The 23,093-nt window shown below is 47.7% G+C and overlaps 1 protein-coding gene across 3 annotated transcripts in view; it reads right to left on the reverse strand.

The window, feature by feature from the left end:
* PHTF1 (putative homeodomain transcription factor 1) overlaps positions 1-23,093 on the reverse strand; it is a 596,971-nt gene that overhangs the window by 9,343 nt on the left and 564,535 nt on the right. For all 3 annotated transcript variants that reach the window (XM_069633361.1, XM_069633363.1, XM_069633362.1), the window contains one exon: positions 16,551-16,676. In XM_069633361.1, coding sequence (XP_069489462.1) covers positions 16,551-16,676 — 126 coding nt within the window. The remainder of the gene's footprint in view (positions 1-16,550; positions 16,677-23,093) is intronic.

Consider the following 23,093-nt stretch of genomic DNA (forward strand, 5'->3'; position numbering starts at 1 on the left):
GGTGTGCGCTCCCCATCCCTCCAGGGAGGCGTCCGTCGTCACCGTCTCCTGATGTGCCGGGGTCTGGAAGTCCATACCCGCCGCCAGATGCGCGCGGATGACCCACCACCGGATCGCTTGGCGGATGGTCTCGTAGAGCGGGATCATGTCTTCGAAGCTGCCCGCCGCCTGCATCCAACGGGCGTCGAACTCTTGCAATGGACGCATGCATCCGGAGCCTGCACAGGTGCACAAGGTAGATGTACGAGGATATCAGGCCGAGAAGGGACTTGATGGACCTCACCTTGGCCACGTCCACGGTCGACAGCTGTTGTACCTTTCGCAGGATGGCCTTCGTCCTTTCCTCTGACGGAGAGGCCAATCGCGCCACTGTGTTGAGCCTAGCTCCCAGGAACAGGGCGACTTGCGACAGTACCAAGTGGGATTTTGCGAAGTTGATCGAAAATCCCAGATCCGTGAGCAGCTGGACGGTCTTCGCCATGTGCCTGACGGCGAGTTCTCTTGTCTTTGCTCGGATGAGCAAGTCGTCCAGGTAGGAGTAGACGTAGATCCCCTCCAGGCGCAGCTGCGCCGCCACTGGTGCTAGGCACTTGGTGAATACCCTGAGTGCCGACTTCAATCCGAAGGGAAGGGCCTTGAACTGGTAGTGTCGCCCTTGGACTATGAATCTTAGGAACTTTCAATGTCCTTTTGGAATGGGGATGTGAAAGTAGGTATCCTCCAAGTCCAGCGACGATAGGAAGTCGCCTTCCTCCAGCTGTCCCAGCACTTGCTGGAGGGTGACCATCCGGAACTTCTGGGACTTGATGGTCCAGGATGGGTCTCCAGCCGCCGGTCTTCTTTCTTACGAGGAAGTATCGTGAGTACACTCCGGAGCCCCGGAGCCTCTTTGGGACGAGCTCGATGGCTCCTTTCTTCAGCATCGCCCTTACTTCCAGCAGCAGGTGAGGGACGTGGTTTTCCTTCCTTGCCACGGGTGGAATGCGGGGGCACTTCTTTAGAAACTCGAGAGTGTGCCCGCGGGCCAGGCCATCCAGCACCCATTGGTCGGTGGAGATGGGCTCCCACAAGCTGACGAACTTCGCCAGCTGGCCTCCCACCGGGGTGCTCAGGTGGGGGCCCGACGCTATGGCCAGTTCAGTCCTGCTTCATCGCAGCCTGGCCTCCTTGACGACAAGATCCTCCTGACTTGCCGCGTCCTCTGTAGGCCTCCTGTGACGAGGAGCAGGCCGCCTGGCGGTATGTCGAGGAGCCACCGCCGAATCCTTTGGAGGCACCTTGCTTGCCTCCGGAGTTGCGAAAGGGCAGCCGTCGTTGCTGCAACCCCCCCCTCCCCCCCCCAAGGCCCGAAGCATCTCCGTGTCGGCATTGATGGCCTGCAGTGACTCGTCCACTGTCTTGCCGAACAGGTTGTTCCTGTGGAAAGGCATGTCCAGAACTTTGGTCTGCACGTCTTGGCGGAAATCGGTTGCCTTGACACCGTTGCCCATCTTGCAAAAACAGGTGTCAGCAATGTCCGTGGCTACCGTTATGGCGTGGTCCGACGCCACCTCGCCTTCCTGTAGGATCTGCAGGGCCTCAGCCCTCTTTTCGTCTGGGTGGAAGTCCAGCAGGAGAGCGATCTTAAACCGCAGCTCCCTGTGAAAGTGGCCAACAATCGTGAGGGCGTTGGCCGCTTTAATCGTCGCTGCCGACGAGAAGACCCGCCGTCCCATGGCATCCAGTTTCTTCCCCTCACCGTCCAGCGGGGAGGTCGAAGTTGAAACCATCGCCCCCGCCGCTTTCTTCTTGGCCGACACAGAGACGACCAAATCCGGGGTCAGCTGCACCCTAAGGCACATGGGGGCGGAATCCGGGACCCAGTACTTCTTCTCGTACCAGTCTCTCTTGGCAGGAGTCGTGGACGGGTTCTTCAGGAGCGACAGCCCCTCGTCCCAGATGTCATCAAGTAACGGCACCGAGAGGACTGTCTTCCTCTTGGCCTCACGCCGTTGATAGAGGAAACCTTCCTTCTTCTGTTCCTCGGGGCAGAACTAGAAGAGCTTGGATGCCCTGGCAATCATGGCGTGGAAGGAGTCCCTTTCCTCGGGTGTGGAGGCCAGAGGAAGTGGTGATGGAAGTCCCATCCCGTCATCACCACCGTCGTCATCCGTCCCCGTCGTGGCCGTCTCTGTTCCCGTGTCATCCTTTGGATCAGGGGAAAGAGACGAGGGCTGTGAAGGCTGGAAGGGTGGGGGGGTGAATTCTCCTACGCTTGCTTGGAGGGCTTCCCGATGGTCCAGGCTCCGCTGGATCGTCCGTTGGGGGGGGTAAGGGCAACCTTGTCCTTATCTCCGTACACAAGGCCTGGATCGCCAGCAAGATTGCTTCCGAGTTGTCCTGTGGCCCAGGTACTGGCTGCGATGGTTGGGGAGTGGAATCCTCCACCTCCATGGCTCCTCGTTGGCACCACCATCGCTTTCTTCGTTCGCCTTGTCGTGATCCCTCCCGTGGGACCAGACCTCCTCGAACTTCTTGTTCAGGATCTTCGCGACTCCAGCCAGCTCCTCCTCAGAGGCTGTATCTGTGTCCGTGATGGCCACCGCCCCCCCCCTCTTTTTCCGCTGTGGTTTTCACGGGGTCTTATTGATGGGTTAAAAAGAGGATTCCCTCCACGGTGGCAGGGAAACTCTGGGCCCCTAGGTCACCTCCACTGGGGTAGCCTCCTAAGGCTAGAGGCCTTATCCGGCTGAATCAGGGCCTTCACGACTTTGGACATGCTTGAGGCCTTCAACTTGGGGGGGAGGGTCACCGACTCACTCCCCCTCGGCTGTCTGTCAGGATCGACCGGGACTTCTCCCGAAGCTTACCCGGGTTCTCCGATTTCCTCTTCCCCGAGCCAGAGCGTTGGCTCGTGGTTGATGGCATCGGTGAAAGTGCGCCCTGCCTGGCAACCAAGGAGCCCGACCGATCGGTGCTCCTGGACTCGCGGTGCTTTGCCTTTTGTTGGGCCCCCGTCGCCAGAGCACCCTCAAAGGTCTTAGAAGACCGCTCGGACGACTTCTTCTTTTTCTCACCTACCGCTGGGCTCTTCCCTTCCAGCCAGTTGGTGAGGCGGATACGCCGATCCTTCATAGTCCGTTCCGACATGTTCTTGCAAAACGCACAGTCCTTCTCCACGTGTGTTTTGTCTTCATGAAGGCAGTAGAGGCATCTGGAATGCTCATCCTCCTGGAAGACATTCTGCAATCCGCATCCAGGGCAGCTCCTAAACAGCTTGGATCCGGGCGTCGTGTTTCCTTTGTCCTGGGCCATGTCCACGTGGGGTAGGCCTCAAAGATATTCCGGAATCCTCCAAGAAGTGAAACTCGATGAAAACTTTGCCCTTGAGGGGTGTAGAAAATTCCAAAACGGGTCCCCGTTGATCGGAAGTAGATACTGTGGAGCTTCAGGCTCGATTGACCAAAAAAATGAGATTAAACTCTTTGAAAAATCTCAAAATGCCGTAAAAGCTCGAGAGCTATAGCACGAGGGCTCCCCAACACTTGAACGTGCAGTAAAAATCTGAAGATGGCTGCCAGAGGAGGGGCCTAGGTAGAGGGCAGTCATTGGCTGGGGGCAGTATGACCCAGAGACCAGTGATTGGTTATTAGGAGAAAGACTGTTCAGAAACGAAACTGATTTTGTCTTTACTGAGGATTCCCAGCCTGACGGGGAATATTCATGAGCATGTGAATCCATGCCAGACCCCATGCTGGAGAAATTAGCTTCAGCCTGATGGCCTTCAGTTCATTATGAAGTTAAAATCATTGTTTGTATTTCACGAGTAGTACAGTTCTTGTACACTGACCAATAATGCCTTTTGAAAGTCAATTGATTTCTTTGTTATAAAGATTTGTGTGAAGTGAAAATGGTGTATGGTCAACTTTGAAAAGTCAATTGCATAGAGATATAACTAGACTGTTCACAATATCAATCCTCTACATAAAACTCAATGTTAAGCCTGCCAAACAGGCAGCTGTTTGGATATGTTGATTTTGTGAGGGGACCATTTAATTGCTTACAAAGCCCCTCCATGTTAATCATACAAAGTATGCAGCAGACTGGCCAATTACCCATGACGCTAGAAAGCCAGGATTAGCTTGCAAAAACCTAAACGTATAGGAGACTGTGGCTATTAAATTACACGGACAATACAAGACCAGGGTTAGCTGGCAAATAAAATTGTGGTGTTTAGATGAGCCTGAATCCACCCTATATAAATGTAAACTCTAAAGGGGAGTGTGCACACATGGTTACCAGTCAATTGGTCGAAAACATTTGGTCGACAGGACAACTGGTCGACACCATTTGGTTGAATGCCAAATGGTCGAATTTTTCTTTTTTTTTTTTTACCCCTTTTTTTGTTTTTTTTTGGGGGGGTCACCCCCAAACCCCCTTTTTTCTTTTTTTTTCCCCCACACGAAAACCCACAAAACACATATATAAAAAAAAAAAAAAAATTCGACCATTTGGCATTCGACCAAATGGTGTCGACCAAATTGCAGTCGACCAGTTTGCTGTCGACCAATTGACTGGACACCTGCACACATAGCTTCCCAGAATTCCTGCCTCTATGTATATGCCATACATAGAGGCAAAGTTGAAAGATACTGATCAGCTGCTGCTTTGTCCTACCCAAGCCATTCTATACATTTATCAGAACAGAGTAAATCAATTTTCTGGTTAAAAAGAATTGTCCCTTTGCCATTGTTTCCCAAATTCAAAATGTATTCTTGCTTTTATATATTGGAGCATTAAACATTTTCTTTAAAACCAATGTACCCTTCTTTCCTTGACCATTAAAAATAAAGTGGTCATGATGTATTTTTGTTAGGCCAGCTCCTAACTGGTGTGTGGAGAAACACTGAACTATGGGTTTGGTGCAACTCTGCCTAGAGCACATTTCAAAACCTTCCCCCTCCCCCCCCCCCTCATTGGATTTCCTGTAGCCAGGGTAGTGCAATGGTGGAAGGAACAGAGACATCTATCAGGTGGATTTCAACAGTTTTACTGGTTTTCTGAATACATGGCTTTTACAGTATTGCCCTGCAAACTTATTGTGTTTACAGTCACTGGAATAATACCATCTGACAGCACCACAATGAATATCTCTTTACTCTTACTGTGCAATATTTTAGATGCTATAGACAATGTTGAGCGGCTGCAGGCTTTTGATTTCTGGATGTGACTGGGAGAAAGAAGAGTAGGATGGTAGGGCTATAGTCAACTAACTATTGTGACTGCTTATTCAGGCCTCATACATTCTTAAAAATCCACCTGGACCTGCAGGGCGTATTTCCTTTGTTTACATACTTGACCTAAGAAAAATACACTCGCCCAATGGTGACTGGAGATAACATATTTACTGGTGTGTTCTGCAAAATGGTGCCCGTCACAATAAGCACACTTCACATTTTGTACAATGCTGCCACTGAAAGGCTAGCCATGCACACTGAAACTTTAATTTGTCATTTACAAGTTTGTTTGCAGTAGATGTCAAAAACGTTTCAAACCTCGCCATACTTGCCAACAAGGTCTAGTGTCATGCAAATGGTAATCGTCCTTCATCAAATATCCTCTGAATGGGCTAGTAAATTTTGCAAGCCCCGTTATATTTTTTTTGTAACTCCTAATACCTGTACAAGAGAATGAATACTCAAATATTAAACTGGAGTGACCACGTAATTTCTCTTTCTATTTAGGAGTATAACAAGGCACTCTGCTTGTTTCAGTGATTTAAGCTTGTAGAGAAGTTGTTGGTGACATCGGATGCTAATAGTTTACACAGGGGTAATGATGATTGGTTTCTAGATTACCTGTGGACAGGCATATCATTTTGTTGTTTATTGGTGAACCTACCGGTGCTCAGGATAGAGATCCTCCTGTACCAAGCTCATAGATAATGATGTGTTACTTATATAGCACTTTACATAGACCATATTTGCATACAATATCACCCAACCAAAGTTGGTACTCATCCAACTTTCTCTAGAGCCTTGTGTCGAGTACAGCACTCGTCTCTGCTGCAAAACCTCCCACTGCAGTGATGCATTTTGGCAGCCTTTGGGGTTGAGGTTGGGCTCTGGCAAAAGGGATATGATTAAAATCATGGCAGTGTCGAAGTCTTCCACACCATACAATTTTTGTCAAAACAAGGTTGTAAAATGTAGCAAAAACAAGCTAAATAATTCAGAGAGAAGTATTACTAACAGTTTTGAAAATAGTGTTTTTAAAAAAAAAAAAATGCGTACCTTAATTATTAAGAAAGAATTCATATGTATTCCAGTGGCTTTTAGGGTTACTGCTAGGAAGCAGTGTTTTGATAGCATTCCTTCAGTTGTTCTCATTTTAAATACATCAAAAGGCACTGTAATGTGTGCGTGTAAGTATGCTAACGAGATGTCAAGCTAATGCTCTGTATTTGTTTATTAATGATGATTAGAATCACTGTACTTTAATTTGGACTAGCAATACAGGCTTGCACATTTGCTTTGTCCAAGACCAGCAAAATCGATCAAGTTATTTCGCCTAATTAAATGGGGAATATCCAATTTCTCCCTATACCTTCTTTGGTGCAAAAGGAATTCCTTCAGCAATGCTGGATGAGTTTATTAATAACTTGACTATGTGAACGTGCGTCCTGCACATTCCACAGAGACAGCTAAGAAGAGAAAGTTTCACCTCCTTCGAACTCAGGGGGTAAATTCAACAACAACATTGGCCATGTCCACATTCCTTTACTTGTCCATTTCATAGACAAAGAGTAAATACAAAATGTTCACGTATGAAAACTTCACATATAGTGCAATTATCTTCTGAATGTTGAACAATGTATTAAATATCAACAATCCTATCCTAGTGCCGATTCCCCTGTAAAGTCTGGAGGGGGGTATCTGTACTCCTGCTCTCTATATGGCAGAGTAGAGGCACAGAGCACCCCAGCCAAGATTCTCTATTGGGTAGCGAAGGTCGAGCAATCCAGGCTTAAGCTCTCAGGGAGTGATGCAGGCTGGTTCTTACAGTGTAGTCCCCAAGAACCCACAAAGGAAGGTCCACACACTGTCAGTGAAACACAGTTCTTATATAAATAGACTCGAGTTATGTACACAATCACAATAACCCACTTTGTGCTTAAGATAATCTAAAATGGTAAATATATACAGTTTCTAGGTGATACCGCAATTACTCTTTGATTCCATTAAAATGCATCAACTGTACTCCGTTCAAATGTCATACAAATCAGTTAATAAAGTGAACCAACCACAGACATAGGAGGAAAACAGGTTGGTTAAAACAATATGCAGAATACTGGGCCCCTACCACTAGGCACAGTTCTGTATGAGGCTCCCCCCCACCTGGGCAACCTGTAAATAAAGATATACAAGCCCAGTCTATATATTGTTCATATGAGTCTTATTTCTCCCTAGCAAGGTTCTACCACCCCAATGTACCTGGAATAGCAGAGTTTGACGTCGGGTCGTCGACAGATCTTTCTTGAGCAGCTCCCTTTAATGCAGGAGCCTCGGATCGTCGAGATCCCACGAGGAAATGGTTAACAAAGGCGTTGAGGCAGCAGCTTCAGTCCTGGGGGTCCTCGTTGACGATCAGTCATGGATGTCCTGCAAAGATGAGGCATGCGGTGCACCTCGACGACGATAGTTTGTTGCTGCAAAGAGTTACTCAAGAACTCTGGCACCGCAAGGACGTCAGGTCGTCAGTGTCTTTGTGGTCTTCGGGTGGCAGGAAACCCACCGGCCATTCTCCTTGGCACGTTGGCAGCCTTGACTTTCTCTGTGTGACAAAGTGGTCGTCGTGATGAGCAAGGGAGTCATTTGTTCAAAGTGTTCTTAGGCAATGGAGTGTGCGGCCCCGGTCGACGATGATGGACTTCAATGTTGGCTTCGCTTCGTGATTCCGTGGTGTTTCCCGTCTCCGGTCGGCCGCCTTTCGAGGACTGACTTCCAGGGCACTTCGGCGAAGGTTAGCTGGGGCACGATGGTCCCTCGTAGCTCGGGGAGAGGTCTCTTAGCCAGGTCCTCTTTTGGATCAGCTCCTTGAAGGCACAGCAGCTTTCAGATTGGCGAAGGACAGCAGCAGCAATTATTCTTCTTGCAGTGGGCTTCAAGGTTAAGCATCAAGTATCAACTTCAGCTTCTCAACAATTTCCATCAGTGAGAGGTCCCCAGATGTATTGTTTGGTCTCTCATTCACTCTGCTGAGTCACACTCAGGCAACTAATCATTCAGATGGGCATTCATGCAGGCAGGCTGCCAAGCAGGCTCACAGTGCATTCAGGCCATTTTCCTCCCTCCAGAAACTCGCAACAAGGAATGTGCATTGGGATAAGCACCCAGCCATTCACCACGCCACACTGCATTCATACCAGTTTCGGGCAGGGCTGTCTCAGTCTTTGTGTCACATACCAGAAACCAGATACCCAACCCATTAAATACATATTGGTCACACACTCCATTCAACCCGGTCTCACCCCAAGGGCGTACCCACAACATACAGTCACTGAGAAGGCTTCAATCAATCTAGCCTGGATTTCAACACAACACCATATATGGAACTTCCACCCAAAAGCCAGCCAGGGGGAAGGGACATAGTCGGGGCTTCCCGGAACTTTGGGAAAACAAGGTAACGGGCAATAGAAAGCAAGAGGCCACAGGGGCCATCTGGTCGCCTATCAGGAATCAACTGATTCCAATGGCCGTGCCTGGGCATCCCAAAATGGAGGACACAAACAGCACCTGTCAAATTCAGCATGGAGCTGCCACCAGCCCATACCCTGCTCAAGTGGACCACACACAGGTGCCCAAAAATATACACTAGGGTTACAGGGTTGTACTCCCACCCATGGGTGCCATAAGGGTATCCCAAGAGTCTGTACATCAAACCAAAAAGAGGAAGAGCTGCACTGCCAGGAGTCCCACGTGGACTCCTGGGCAGAAAATAACACAGAACATAGACGCTAAAGGACTACAGAACCAGGACAGGGAGGACCTGCCCCTCCAATGAATTTCCAGCATCACACCCCCGCCCCCAGTAAACAGGTGACGTAATAGTTAGAAGAAGACAATGTAGTGGATGCAATAAAAATGAAATGGGGGGGGTGGGGGGGTGTGCTTCCCTGTACCCATGTACAAAGAGCTGAGAGTAGCAGGAGAAGGGAAATCAAATCAAACATTGCAAATAAAAACAAAGTAATGTCAAATAAGCAGTCATAGCAAATGTCTTGTTGCATTTTTACATTGTGTACAGAATACTAATCCAAATGGGTCAAAATATGTTTCATAATTAAAAAAAGGGAAAACAACATTCTCCAGCATTGGCTCTTTCGTGGGTTCACATGCTGTTAGAATATTCCCAGTCAGTCTGGGAATCTCCAAAAAGACCTCTAGGTGGCCACAACACTCATGAAGTAGAAACGTTGTGGGTATTCACATACATTTGAAAATCTTCTTCCAGCACAGCTCATGAAAACCTGATTAATCTATTACCGAGTAAAAAGGTGTCCAGTCACTTTCACAAAAAAAAAAAACGAGGAACTTATTGCACTGCTGACCATTAACGAAAGTTACAGGAAAGGCAAGTATTTTTTGTTTAAATAGAAAAAAGAAAGCAAAAAATGGAAAAGAGCGGTGGGCGATAGGGTGGTGTCGGGTGGAAAAAAGGCAAATTTTTTGGGAAGGTGGTCACATAGTTGTTTTTAAAAGTCTTCTTTTTGATCGGCCACCGGGGGGCCCACAGATGGTTTACTTTCCGTGTAGGCTCCACGCAAGGGTCCCGAAAAGTGGAGTGAGCCCCCACCACGAGACCCCCCCTACCCCCCCGGCTGCAATATCGACGGAAATTAGCATCGGAAGTGTTCAGGACACACTGGGAGAAAACCCGGACTGAAACAGAGCTTGTTTCGTGGAGAAACCCCCCTCTGCATGATTGGGCATGCAAAGGCAGAGCAGGCCTGCGAGCTCCCGCCGCGCCCTCGAGCGATCGCAGAGCCATGCTACGCGCGGAACCAGGGACAATTCAGTGACGCACACAGCTGCCAGGGCCCATCGACAAGTACATGCACACAGGTACATCCGCCCCTTGAGGCCCACCTAAATGGACCGCAGCCCCTAGGAGTTTGTGCACACCCCCACTTCCGAGAGCCGCGGACCCACTCGAGCATTGAGTGCACCCATGGGGGGACTGCTGTGGAGCGGGCCCAGTTTACGCAGTCTCCGCTGTCATTTCCAACACAGCGCGTACTCCGCTCACGTTAGACGGAGACGCCCGCATGGAGTCTACATGCTCCCACGTAGCATAGAACCACTCTTGCCCCGCGGCGGGCGCGGCACCCGCTCCTCCCGGCCCATCCGCTCGAGTTCTTCCAGCAGCTCTTCACAAGTAGACTCTCCTCCTGCATCATGAACAGAGCGGGCGGCGGGCCCCCTCCCGGGTCTCAACCTGGCTGGAGGGTTGCACGGAGCACCTGGACCCCGGAGAGATTGCGAAAGCCACTGCACCTTGGGTCCAATAAAGGGCGCTAGAAGATCTTACCAAGGCTACAAAGGACTGAGGGTTGGGTGCCCATCTGACAGGGCGTGTGCCCTCCTCGGATCCCACGCATACTCCTAAGTTTACCAGACCCAGGAACAGTACTACAGCACTCCGCCTGGTGTGGGCTGCGCAGGCCTCAAACTGATGTCTCTCGCCCTGGGGAACTGTCCCGGAGCCTTTTGATGTCCTACAATACACGAAACTCTCCATTCAAATAAAGCAGAAACAAGAAGAACCAAAGGGCATTTAGTCACATGAGAGAGGCTATCTGTTATCGGAGCTTTTAACAACATCCTCCCTTCGTCACGCTTCGCCACCAGAGGACAAAGCTCGTATATACAAGCGTATACTTCTCAATTGACCATTCTGGAGGGGCAATCTTTCCATGTATAGCTGACACCCACACACCTCACCACTGAGGTCCCGCCATCCATGGACCTTAAGGGCAAACTGGCGAAATATAAGTTTACACCAACCCACGAATCCCTGAAGTCACCCACCGAGTCCAAGATGTCGACTGCAGGGTCTGATGCTGCTGCCACCAAGGCGGATGTTGCTGACCTGCTTACCGAGATGAGAAGCATGAGAGCAGATATAGGCAGCAAAATTTACAAAATTACACAAAGAATGGACAAAATGGAAGACAGGCTGGAACAAGTCGAGCATAACCTCCCTGAACACGTTGGAGGCCCAAATGGACCAGCGCATTGCAGAAATGAAACGCAGGGAAGAGGAAATCTGCCTAAAGTTTGATGATCTCAAAAACAGGGTGCGCCGCAACATACGTGTGTTCGGCGTTCCCGAGAAAGAAGGCGAAACTGACCTTGACTTAAAACAAACCCTGCACACCATTCTGAAGCTCCTCTTTAGGGATGAATCAGTGGACAAACCCAAAATTGACCGCATCCATAGAGCTGGCGACAGACCAGGAGGCCCGAGATCAGTCCTAGCTCGTTTTCACAATTATGCGGACTGAGCTAGGATCCTAGAAAAGGCCAGACATGCTTCACAACTTTCACTGGGCGAAGCGAATATTCCACTCTATCAAGACTTATCACTTACGTTGGCAATGAGGAAGAAGTGCTCTCCAATTACAAAGATGCTGAAAGACAAAGGTGTCGGGTACCGGTGGGGTTATCCGTTCTCACTCACCTTTGAGTGGGAGGCCTGTTGGGTCCCCAGGGAGAAGGATCCTCCCTTGCTGAGTCAAAAGGAGGGGAGGGCCCGCGGCACAGGAGGATTCAGGGATCCAGAAAATTCCAGAGAATGAACAATTCACAGGATATGGAGCATTAACCCGGATTCCAGACTGTCACGTCAAGCCGCACGAGGCAAAGGAACAATGGGGTGAGTGGTATGGCTGAAGCTGAGCGCTCGGGCGCCGCCCAGGAGAAAGTGGAGGGTTTTCGGTTTCTCAGATGGGGGAACTTGCACTTAGCATTCGCCAACGATGCACCCGACCCCAGGGTCAGACTTCAGATCTAATTGTTTAATTTCTGTTGCACAAACGACAAATTGGGGCCTGCATGTTTAGGGTGCCCTGGTGGAAATGTGGGGTAAAATGGACACTGGAACGATGCCTAAGAATGGGGTCAGAATTCATACTTGTAAGTTGCTTTTGTTGGGTTATGAGTACACAGTTGGGGGCTTACTGTTAAATATGTTTACATTAGGATAGGACCGCTTGTTTCGCGGTTTCCATTGGTGGTCCGAGACTGACTGGGTGATGTTAACCTGGACGGGTCGGATGCTGAATGTTAGGGGGGGTGGGGGGAAGGGGAGGGTGGGCTGGGAAGAAGACATATAATGCATCAAAAGATAGACCTGGGGGGGCGGTAGAACACAAAACGGGACGATGAAGGGACAAAGCGCGAACTGGAAGGGCCATCCGTTGGCCTCTTCAGGACTCGCGGAGACCCGATTCACAAAAGATGAACCATACATTGCATTATCAAACACGACATGCTCAAGATGTCACCTATACTCTCTAATGGCACATTACGCATATGCACACTTAATGTGAAGGGATTGAACTCTCCCACGAAACGATCCATGGTGGCCAGAGAATTCAAGAGGTCAAACGTAGATATTCCTTTTCTCCAAGAAACACGATACCAAAGGGGGAGGAGAGGGTGATTCCATCCCACGAGGTAGGCCCTTCCTACTGGAGCTCCGGTATCTCAAAAAAGGCAGGAGTGGGGATTTTAATTCGCAGAGGCCTCCTGATGACAACTCTTGAGACTTGGTCAGACAAGGAAGGAAGGGCTCTAGTTGTTGTGGGAAACATTTGAGGCACAATTGTCACCCTTGCCACGCTCTATGCACCCAACCAAGGGCAGAATAGGTTCCTCCACAAAATCACTGAGAAGGTTTTTAACATGGCCAAGGGACACATAGCTCTAGGTGGAGATTTTAATACATGGATGGATAGCTCTGTGGATAGACAGACTAGAGCCGATGCACATGACCCACCCACCTCCCAAGATGAAGCTGAAATCAAAATAACCCTTGACCTATATGGCCTCACTGACAGTTGGCGCCATTTGCACCCAGCGGATAGAGGCTTCTCTTTTCACTCACTCCCTCACGACACGCTCACGCGTATTGACTACATGTTCCTCTCCGATGGCCTCCTGCGAATACTTCGCGCGGCGAATATACATCCCACGGCATGGTCCGATCACAACATGGTTACGGTGGATATATGTTGGAACGACCTGGCCCCCCGGAACACTAAATGGAGGTGTAACGACTACTTATGGGCTGACTCGGTTTTCAAAGAAACTCTTGAAACTTGAGAATGAGCAATTCTTTGCTACTAATGACAGAGGAGAGATTGGGAAGACGTCCGTATGGGAGGCAGCCAAGGCCACTTGGAGGGGGGTGCTCATTAGGGAAGGGGCCCAAAAAAAAAAGAGAACATGCCCTGATAGAAAAGAATATTAGGGAGAGGCTCTCTACAGCCCAAACATTGGCACAGTCCTCCCCATGTGAGAGACCCAAGTATATTGCCGAAGCTAAACAGCTCAGAGAGGAGCTGAAAATACTTATTGTGGGCAAAACAGCTCAAACCCTACAATATTTCAAACAAAAATATTATGAAAAGGGCGACAAAGCAGACGCCCTCCTGGCGGCTCGTCTCTGTGCACAGAATGATGGTAAAGTTAAGGGAATCACAGTGGGTGATCGTGAATATAAACTAGGCCTCTACGATGACGATATCTTATTACATCTAACTGATCCCCTAAATTCTGTCCCAGCTGCGATCGACACAATCGAAGAATATGGTGAACTGGCCGGTCTGAAAATCAACACTGGAAAGTCTATCCTCCTCCCAATTGATAAAAGTAGAGATTCTGAGGCGGAACGCTTTGCTCCCCTAGGAGTAAAGGTCAGCCTCTCCACACTCCGATACCTAGGCATCAATGTTACTCGTGACTTGGACTCCCCATACGAGGCTAACTTCCCCCCACTATCACTTGCGCTTCAAAATGATATCCAAAGGTGGTCGAGACTCACCATCTCCTGGCTGGGCCGTTTAAATGCAATAAAAATGGTGATTCTCCCCAAAATACTCTACCTGTTCCAAATGCGTCCCATCAAAATGCCCCAAGAATACTTTACGGATACCAAAAAGTCCCTTTTAACCTTCCTGTGGCAAAGTCAAAAGCCTAGAGTCCCCAGAGCTCCAGCTTCGAAAGGACAATGCAGGGGTAGGCCTGCCGGACATAGAAACATATTATAGGGCAGCCCAGCTGCGTGTCCTCATTCCGCACGTCAGGCAGCAGTCAGAACCACAATGGATAGCCTTGGACAATCACCATCTCTGCCCTTTCATTTTGGGTGAATGGCTATGGGTTCCGGGGCCCCAACTACGTAAAAGCGTTAAAAATCACCCCATTATTGGAACAATATGGGCAATATGGAAGCCAGACAAGAAAATGGTGGGAGTTACGACATGGCCCTCTCCATTGGGACACCTTTGGTCACCAGGGTTCAGGGATGCAATCCCGGACCCAGGGAGCTTTGAGACCTGGTACGTTGCGGGATTAGAAAGGGCTGGTCAACTCTGGAGAAATAACACCTTCATCACTATTCAGGAGCTTCATGAGGCACTCGGCATAGGCCCGCTATTGGTCTTCCTTTACCTGAGACTCAAGGGGGTGATGACAAGGGCGATATGGAAAGATAAGTTACAAAGGGACCTCGCCCCGTTCGAAAGAATTCTTGACACATGTACAAGCTCTAGAGGTTTAATAAGTGCAATGTACTCGGTGTTGATTGAGGTTGATATTACACCATCCCTCACACTCAAGAACAGATGGGAATCGGATATGGGCAGGCAGATCTCACAAAGCTTATGGCTACAAATGTGTAGACGAACAGCGAAATCATCTATATCTTGCCAATACAAATTACATGCCGTCAAGTTGATGTATAGATGGCAGTATGACCCGATCCGGCTGGCTAAAATGTATCGAGGGGTAAGCCCACACTGCTGGAGGGGTTGTGGGAAGCGTGCAGACTATTGGCATATGTGGTGGGGATGTGAGGTGGTCCAAGCTTACTGGTCAGAGGTTCTCAGCTGGATCAAGGAATTAGATGATGAATGGAAGAAACAACCACTGCTGATTCTGTTTGGCCTGGTTGAAACGGACGACACGACCATGAAAGCACCCAAAATGATACAAGGCCTACTTATGGCCGCAAGAGCCTGTCTCACCATGGTATGGAAGAGAGCCACGCTCCCTAGCAAAACTGAGTGGTTGGGTGTTGCCCTGAACATATATAGAATGGACAATCTGACAGCGGCCCTGCATGGGGATCACACCACAGTTGAGAATGCCAAATATGTCACATGAAAAGAATGTGTGCAAAGCGTTACTACATTCAGAGACAATCGATGCGACGGTTGACGTTGTCTGCTATATCGAATTCACAGGTTATATTGTGCTCATGTGTCCTATGTTATAAATATGAGAATGGTTCAGATGTAACATTTGGTTTCTTCTAAACACCCCGCCCCCTCGCCCCTATTCCCATATATGGGAATAGGGGCGAGGGGGCGGGGTGTAGGTAATTGGTTTGGACGATGCTATTGGAAATGTATGTGATCTGCAAAGACTTTATATGTTTTATACACGGTTGCTCTCTTTGTGAAAACTCTTGTTTGACTTGTTGGTGGAAAATACTTGTAAATGATTGTCAAACATCTACCTTTGGAAAACTAATAAAACTGAAATTTAAAAAAAAAATTCTTCTTTTGGGCAATTTGCCAAAATAAGGAAGCCACCGTTTGGACACAGAAAGTGAGTTCATAGTGGCGTATATTTAACTTCTTCTGGATGTGGGTCGCAAAATACCACAACTAAGTGGTTATATATCTGGGATGCTATTGTTGAATCCACCGAGAACTAGGCAAAAGTCAAACATAAGCAGGAAGAGTATGTGTGGGGGACTATTTAGTTTGCATAGTCTCCACTACACAAAGTCAGTTACAAAGGGCAACATATATAATAATGAAATAAACACTAGACATAAAACACTGGTAGCTACAGGATTTTAAACGAGGACCATTGCCTTCACCCAAGAAGCCTATACTGCTCTGTCTAAATATAATTCTGTACACACCATGAGTTATTAGACACGTCTCTTTGTGCAATACTCATTCAATTCTAAATTCAGTGATCTCATCATTTTCAAACCCAATAGAGACCAATGATAGCTCGATTACATTCCATAAGTGTGTGAATCTTTGATAAATCTCCATGTAAGTTACAAATCCTGAACTGTTCGCCTATTGGTTGTGTCGCTTACACTAACTCGCAATGCGTGAACCTTCACAAGAATGAACCGTGTCACGTTTGATGACTGACTGTATCCAATATTCAATTTGAAACAAAATGTGTTATATTATTTTCTATCACATAAGTTAATACTTAGCAACAGGTTCCCAAATTACAGTAGTCCCTAAGACTTACTCTTATGTTGAATCCGAAAAGATCGCTGATAACCCCAGATACCGCTGATAGGATCACAACTCTGGTGATGTTATGAATTAATGGGTTCTTGGTCAATCCATAGAGGCGAAATGGTGTGTCCAACTCCTAAAATGACAAAACACGGACCAAATCATGCAGCACTTTGCAGTATCAAGGTTTTATTTTCCATTCATGCCATGATGGGAATGCACGGTATTGTTGAACCAGGCTACGCCCTCACATTACTATGTGACTTTAATTGCATTTGCTCAGACAACTGCTTCATGATTTTTTTTTTATGAGGTATGGATACCTTCTTTCTTTTTTTTTTTTTTTAAAGCTTTTCTTCAATTACAATGATGTTTAGATTTCACACGCTGAGATCCCCTGATTGCATGGCCTAACATTTCATAATTCATCGACTTCACGGAAGGCAGCTGTGAAGACCACCCCCTGCAAGGTCGGTCCTGTGCCGCCACCCACCTTTCCTGGTCTGTTTTTGGGGAATCCCCTGTACCACGGCCCTGCCGCCACTACCCCCACCCGCCCACTTCCCTTCAGAGGCTACGGAGTCTTCTCCCAAAGGTCTCCACGCCGCTAACCTAAAACCTGGCGCACTGAGCTGCGTGCATCGGCCTTTCGCGTAAGCGGCATAGAGACTGCAATTATCAGAATGCTTAGTCATCTGGGGTGAAGTCTTGTTTTATTCTTATTTTACTACTGCACTGAGTAGCTTACAAGAAACACTTTAAATCATTTTCTTTTGGGATATTCAACAAAAACCCAGTTATATATGCTTATAAACAGTCACGCGAATGTGCATCTTTACCCCCGATACTGGTAGACCAACGATGGTACTTGGAGTTCCTCCACGAAAAGTGGATACTTGCCCAGTAGTTGATTTATTAAGAATCACGACTCAACGTTAGAGTAGGATCTTGCAAAATGAGGGGCTGTGCCCCCTACATCCAACTGACCCAATAAAGGCTTATGCTGCATTTTTATATCAGAGCATCTAAATGTAGCTATATCTTAAAGACTCATTGAGCAATGCGAAAATATGCACAGCCTGGCCGAAAACACTATCCAAGACGCTTAGTAGGTCTGTGTACCATTTCTTCACGGCTTGTTGTACTGAAGATTATCGATTGATGGTCGACGCCCTAAAGCTCATCCCTCAATATATTTTGAGCTATGGTTGAACGGATTAACAACTTTGATTATTTTAATATCCCTCCCTGCTTTTTTGACTTTTTACCCTCTCGTCTGCTATCCACATTTCCCTTCTCTATTTGGCTGCAATTCATTGCCTGCTTTTTCACCCTTTTAAAAAAGGTAACTTATTTTAGGAGCTACAAGTGTTGTTTTAACATTATTGCAAAAAGATATACCAGCGTTAATACATATATTCAACAGTGTAGCCAGATTTTGCTTTCCATATTCTCTTTAGTGCATAGTGAACATATGGACTAGAAATAACATGAAAAGGTGGACATTATTTCCTAGAATAACTTTGGTTTCTCTTTGTGAGGACTTCCTGCCTAGATACAGTCCAAGGCAAGGATCCGAGACTTAGGGAGTGAGGTGGGGGCCAATGTGTAGTGGGCAGCAAGGGCTTGGGGGAGGGGGGCTGAGGGCGGCATCGTGGTACACCAAACTGAATCATGGTCGGACAGTCCTGCTTTCAGAGAAAGTGCTGCTCATTTTGGAAGCTTGGCAGAGCCTCATCGTTGGGATCCCCAGACAGTAGTCACATTTCCTTTTAGAATTTGAGAGCATGGCATCACGTCTGGGCAAAGCAGCTATTCAGCCCCCATTGTGCGCCACTGCTTTGGAAGATTGTGCCTCCTAGGGAACGCTGTTGGCAGCCACGTGACGTGAAAAGTTCAAGAAGTGAAATTCTTCTATGAACCGCAGTGTCCACAGGAGCAGTTTATCACTTGGGTTAGGTCCTCTTCGTTGTAGTGACCTGCCTTTTGACAGCAACGTTTTGGAACAGTCGCTGAGATGCCCTGAAGTTGCCAGATGGGTGGAATAGAGGAAATAGGCTTTCTTTTCAAACTTGCCAGGTTCTTGGGAGCCCTCCACATTTCTACCACTTTTGTAGTGAGATTCATGATGGGGTCACTATTACTGCTGCAGCATGTCAGACACATTGGAGCAAGTTACTCTTCAATATATGTGAAAGAATGCAAGCAACATGTGCATCACATAACACTTACGCATTTTCAAAGCAAGCCCTAAAATCCGGGCACTAGGTTAACATTAGTGCCTCAGAATGCGAGCCACTGGCATAGAATTGAATGTCCATGTTCCTTAGTGAAAGCTGATATTCAAAGACACTCAAAACCATTCTCAATTTAAATGTGAAGTCACCCAGCACGCAAACCAGCACAAAGCTTCATGTGACCACTCCTGCTTTGGCCGAATTAATGTGGCCTGCATGTGACAGATGTTGTTTGGGGAGAGACTAAAGCATTCTCAGTGTACTAGAGCCAGGTTCAGAGGGTTGTCCTACTCCAGGCCTAGCGGGCCAGGAAACATGTCAGATTTTCAGGTTAGCCCTCATTAATATTTATGAGAACAATGTACATACAATGATTCTAAAGGTATGCAACTTTCTTCTCATGAGAATTAATGAGGAATATCCTGAACACTCTGTCAGGATTATGGCTCTCAAGACCTGGAGTTGGACAAGTCAAATAGTCATGCTAGAATGTTAATAACCGGTTTATACCAAACACTTTCTTTCCAGCAGTGGTAGGACCAAAGACAAAACAGAGACATGTATAAAACATGTAACAATCACATATAAATATATATACTACATTACTTCCCGTAAAGAATAAGTTACTTACCTGTAACTCCTGTTCTTCAGCATTGGTATCATTCATAGATTGGCATGCTTGAATTATTCCCGTTGTCAGGCTGGGAATCCTCGGTAACAAAGAGCAGTTTAAACTTTCAGTCACTTTTATGCACTACTATAGCCATTATTCGGTCATAATGTCCGCGGTCAATAGGAACACCTCCCTTAGCTCCTGCCCTGTTGGCCATCTTCAGATTTAGCAGTGGACGCGAGTGGCAGTAAGAGCCAAAAGATGAGCCATGCAGGGTAGGTGGGAGGATTACATGTTAATCTATGAAAGATACCAATGCTGGAGAATAGGAACAGGAGTTACAGGTAAGTAACTTATTCCTTCTCCAGCACTGATCTTTCATAGACTTGCATACTCTGAATCGATTACAAAGCAGTATTACAGCAATACCCATGGGCGGGGGCAAGCTCCCAGCGTAACTTACCACTGGAGACCTACCCATCTCACGCAAAAAGGTTCTGCAGAGAAATGATTGGCCGACTCTAGATTCTTCTAGTCTGTCAACACAGTAGAACCTCGTGAATGTATGCATGGCAGATGTCAGGCAGCAGAATTCCGTCGGGAAACGCTGTGGTTTCAGCCACTGTCCTGGTAGAATGAGCCCGGGGCTGCCGGGAAGCCGTCTGCCGGCTTGCTGATGGCAGAATGAGATGCATGTAGTAATCCATCATGCAAAGGAGTTCTTCAAGAGAGTTTTCCCAAAACCAGAAGGTCCAAAGGAAACAAACAATTTATCCGCTGTGTGAAAAGATTTATTATGTGCCACATAGTACTTGAGGGCGCGCACCACATCCAGAATGAGTACAGTATGTTCCGCTGGATGCGTGGGTGTCCCAAAGAATATAGGCAAGATCACCTGCCGGTTTAAGTGGAAAGCAGATGGCACCTTCGGCACAAATGTTGGGTTGGTACATTTATAGAGCGCTTTACATTAAAACAACAAGAATACATTTGAATAAATTGGAAGTATAATTGTAAAACGTGAGACAAACCATGAAAAACAATTTACCTAGGAGTGTAAAAGAGAAACAGCGCAGAGGAAGAGTTAGAGGGAAGTAATGAGGTTAACAGGACGAGGGATGAAGAAGATGAGATTTCAAGGAAGAACCGAAGGAGGTATATGACGAAATGGAGCGGATAGAGAGAGGTAGAGAGTACCAGTGTAGGGGGGCAAGGAGCTGAAATGATCGTAAATGAGAAGGGGCACCAGGAGGCGGGGGAACAGTGAGTAGGAAGAGATCAGCAGATTGGAGGGGACGAGAAGGAGCGTAGAATAAGAGGAGAGAGGAAAGGTAGAGGGGGGCGAGATAATGAAGAGATTTAAAGACGAGACATAGGAAGTTAAATTTAAGTTGAGAATGGAAGGGAAGCCAGCCAAGATAAGAGAGCGAAGAAGAAATGGAATTGTGAGGAAAGAGAAGGCAAAGGGTACGGATAGCAGAGGGATTTGAGGGGAGCAAGATGAGAGACAGGGAGGCCAAAGAGGAGAGTAGAGCAATAGAAAAGACGAGAGAAGATGAGGAAAGAGATTAAGAGTTTAGTGGCATGGAAGGTGAGGGAGGAACGGATTTTGTGAATATTGAAGAGGTGGTTGCGACAAGCGCAGGAGGTAAGAGACGGTGGGTAAAGGAGAGGGAGGAGTCGAGGTGAAGGCCTAGATTGCGAGCATGGTCAGAGATGGGGAGATTAGAAGGGGGAAAGAGAATAAAAGGAGGGGAAGAAGGGGGAGGCGAGGTAGTTGGAAAGAATATGACTTCAGTGTTGAGGGAGAGAAAGTGGGATGACATCCAGTTTTTGATGGCAGTGAGACAGGAAGAAAGATTAAGGTGGATGTCAGGTTTGAAAGACGAGAGAGATAGAAAGAGCTGTGTGTCATCAGCATAGAAATTGTGAGAGATACCGAAGGAAGAGATGATGGGGGCAAGGAAAGTGTAAAGTGAGAAAAGGAAAGGGCCAAGTATAGAGCTTTGGGGAACACAGAAGTCCAAGGGGAAAGTAGGGGAGGTACGACCGCCCCAAGAGACAGCAAAAGAATGGTTGGAGAGGTAGGAGGAGAACCAGTTAAGAACAGGGCCTTTGAAACCAAAGGAAGAAAGAGTGTTGAGGAGTAAGGGGTGATCAACGGTATCAAAGGCAGCAGAGAGATCAAGGAGGACAGAGGATTGCTTAGAGTAGCGAGCGGTAAGGAGGGAGTTGAGAACAGAGGTGAGGGCAGTTTCAGTGGAGTGTTTAGGGCAGAATCCAGATGGAGAAGGGGGAGAAGGGAGAGATTGGATACAAAAACTTGGGAGTTGAGAGTAGACTAAGCGTTCAAGAAGCTTAGAAAGGAATATAAGAAGAGAGATTGGCCGAAAGTTGGAGGCAAGGAAGGGGTTAGCAGAGGGCTTTTTCAGAATAGGGATGATAGTAGCGTGTTTGAAGACGGAAGGGAAGGTGACAGAGGAGAGACAGATTTTGAAGAAGGAGGTGAGGTAAGGAATAAGAAGAGGGTACATTTTAGAAATAAGGGGTGGGGAGGGGATCAGAGGGGGCAGCAGTAGGGTGAGTTTTGGACAGAAGGAAGGAAACATCAGAAGGAGTAACGGGGGAGAAGTTAGACATGTAAGAGGTAGGGGTGGTGAGAGAGTGGGGAGGAGGGGAGTAAGAAGGGGAGTGAAGAATGTTTTGGCATAGAGTGAGTATCTTGGATGAGAAAAAGTTCACGAAATCTGAAAGAAAGAGAGGAGAGGTAGTAGAATGGTCAGGGGTAGGCGGGGAGAGAAGACGAGATAGGGTCTGAAAGATACGACATGGATGGGAGGATTGGGATTGGAGGAGGTTAGAGTAGTAGGAGCGCTTAGCTATTTTAAGGCAGGAGTCATAAAGAGAGTGGTATGAGAAATAGGAGGCTTGATTAGCAGGCGAGCGGAGCTTGAGCCAGCGTCGCTCAAGGCGACGGAGGAGGCAGCGCATAGAAGTATGTGGGGTTGAGAGGGTTTGCGGGTAGGACGGAAAGAGGAGAGAGGGAGAAGTTGATTGATGCTGGAAGAGATGAGGAGGACAGAGAGGATAAGCCTTCATTAGCCGAGAGAGAGGGGAAATCGGAGAGGGGGAGGGAGGAAGAGCAGGTGGCAAGGAAAAGAGAGGGGTTAATGTTACAGAGATCCTGTCGAGAGAAGGATTTGGGGGAGGAGGATGGAGTGGAGGCAGGCAGAGGGGGAGTGAGGGAGAAAGAGTAAGGCATGGTCAGAAAGATAGATGGGAAGAGTAGAGACTGGGTAGGAGGAGAAGGTAGAGATAAAGATAAGATCAAGAGTGGAACCCCAGGAGTGATTAGGAGAAGTAGGGAGAGGAGTGAGAAGGTAGGAGTCGAGAATGGAAAGAAGAGGAGATGGTTGATTGGAAGAGGGGAGGTGAAGGTTGAAGTCGCCAAGTACTATAAGGGGAGAGGGGCAGGGAGAGATGAGGGAAAGAAGGTGATCAAAGATATTGTAGATGGAGGAGAGGGGGCCAGGTGGTCTGTAGATAATTATGAAAGAGATAGCGAGAGGGGAAGTGAAGGATTTGAACAGATATTCGAAGGAAGGGAAGACAGGAAGAGGTAGAGGAGAGACAGTTAGGGTGGTAGAGGAGACCCATGCCACCACCGCGGCTAGAGGAGTGGGGGACATGAGAGAAGGGGGAG

Source organism: Ambystoma mexicanum, chromosome 13 (genome assembly GCF_040938575.1).
Source record: "Ambystoma mexicanum isolate Mex_15411 chromosome 13, UKY_AmexF1_1, whole genome shotgun sequence".
Lineage (NCBI taxonomy): Eukaryota > Metazoa > Chordata > Amphibia > Caudata > Ambystomatidae > Ambystoma > Ambystoma mexicanum.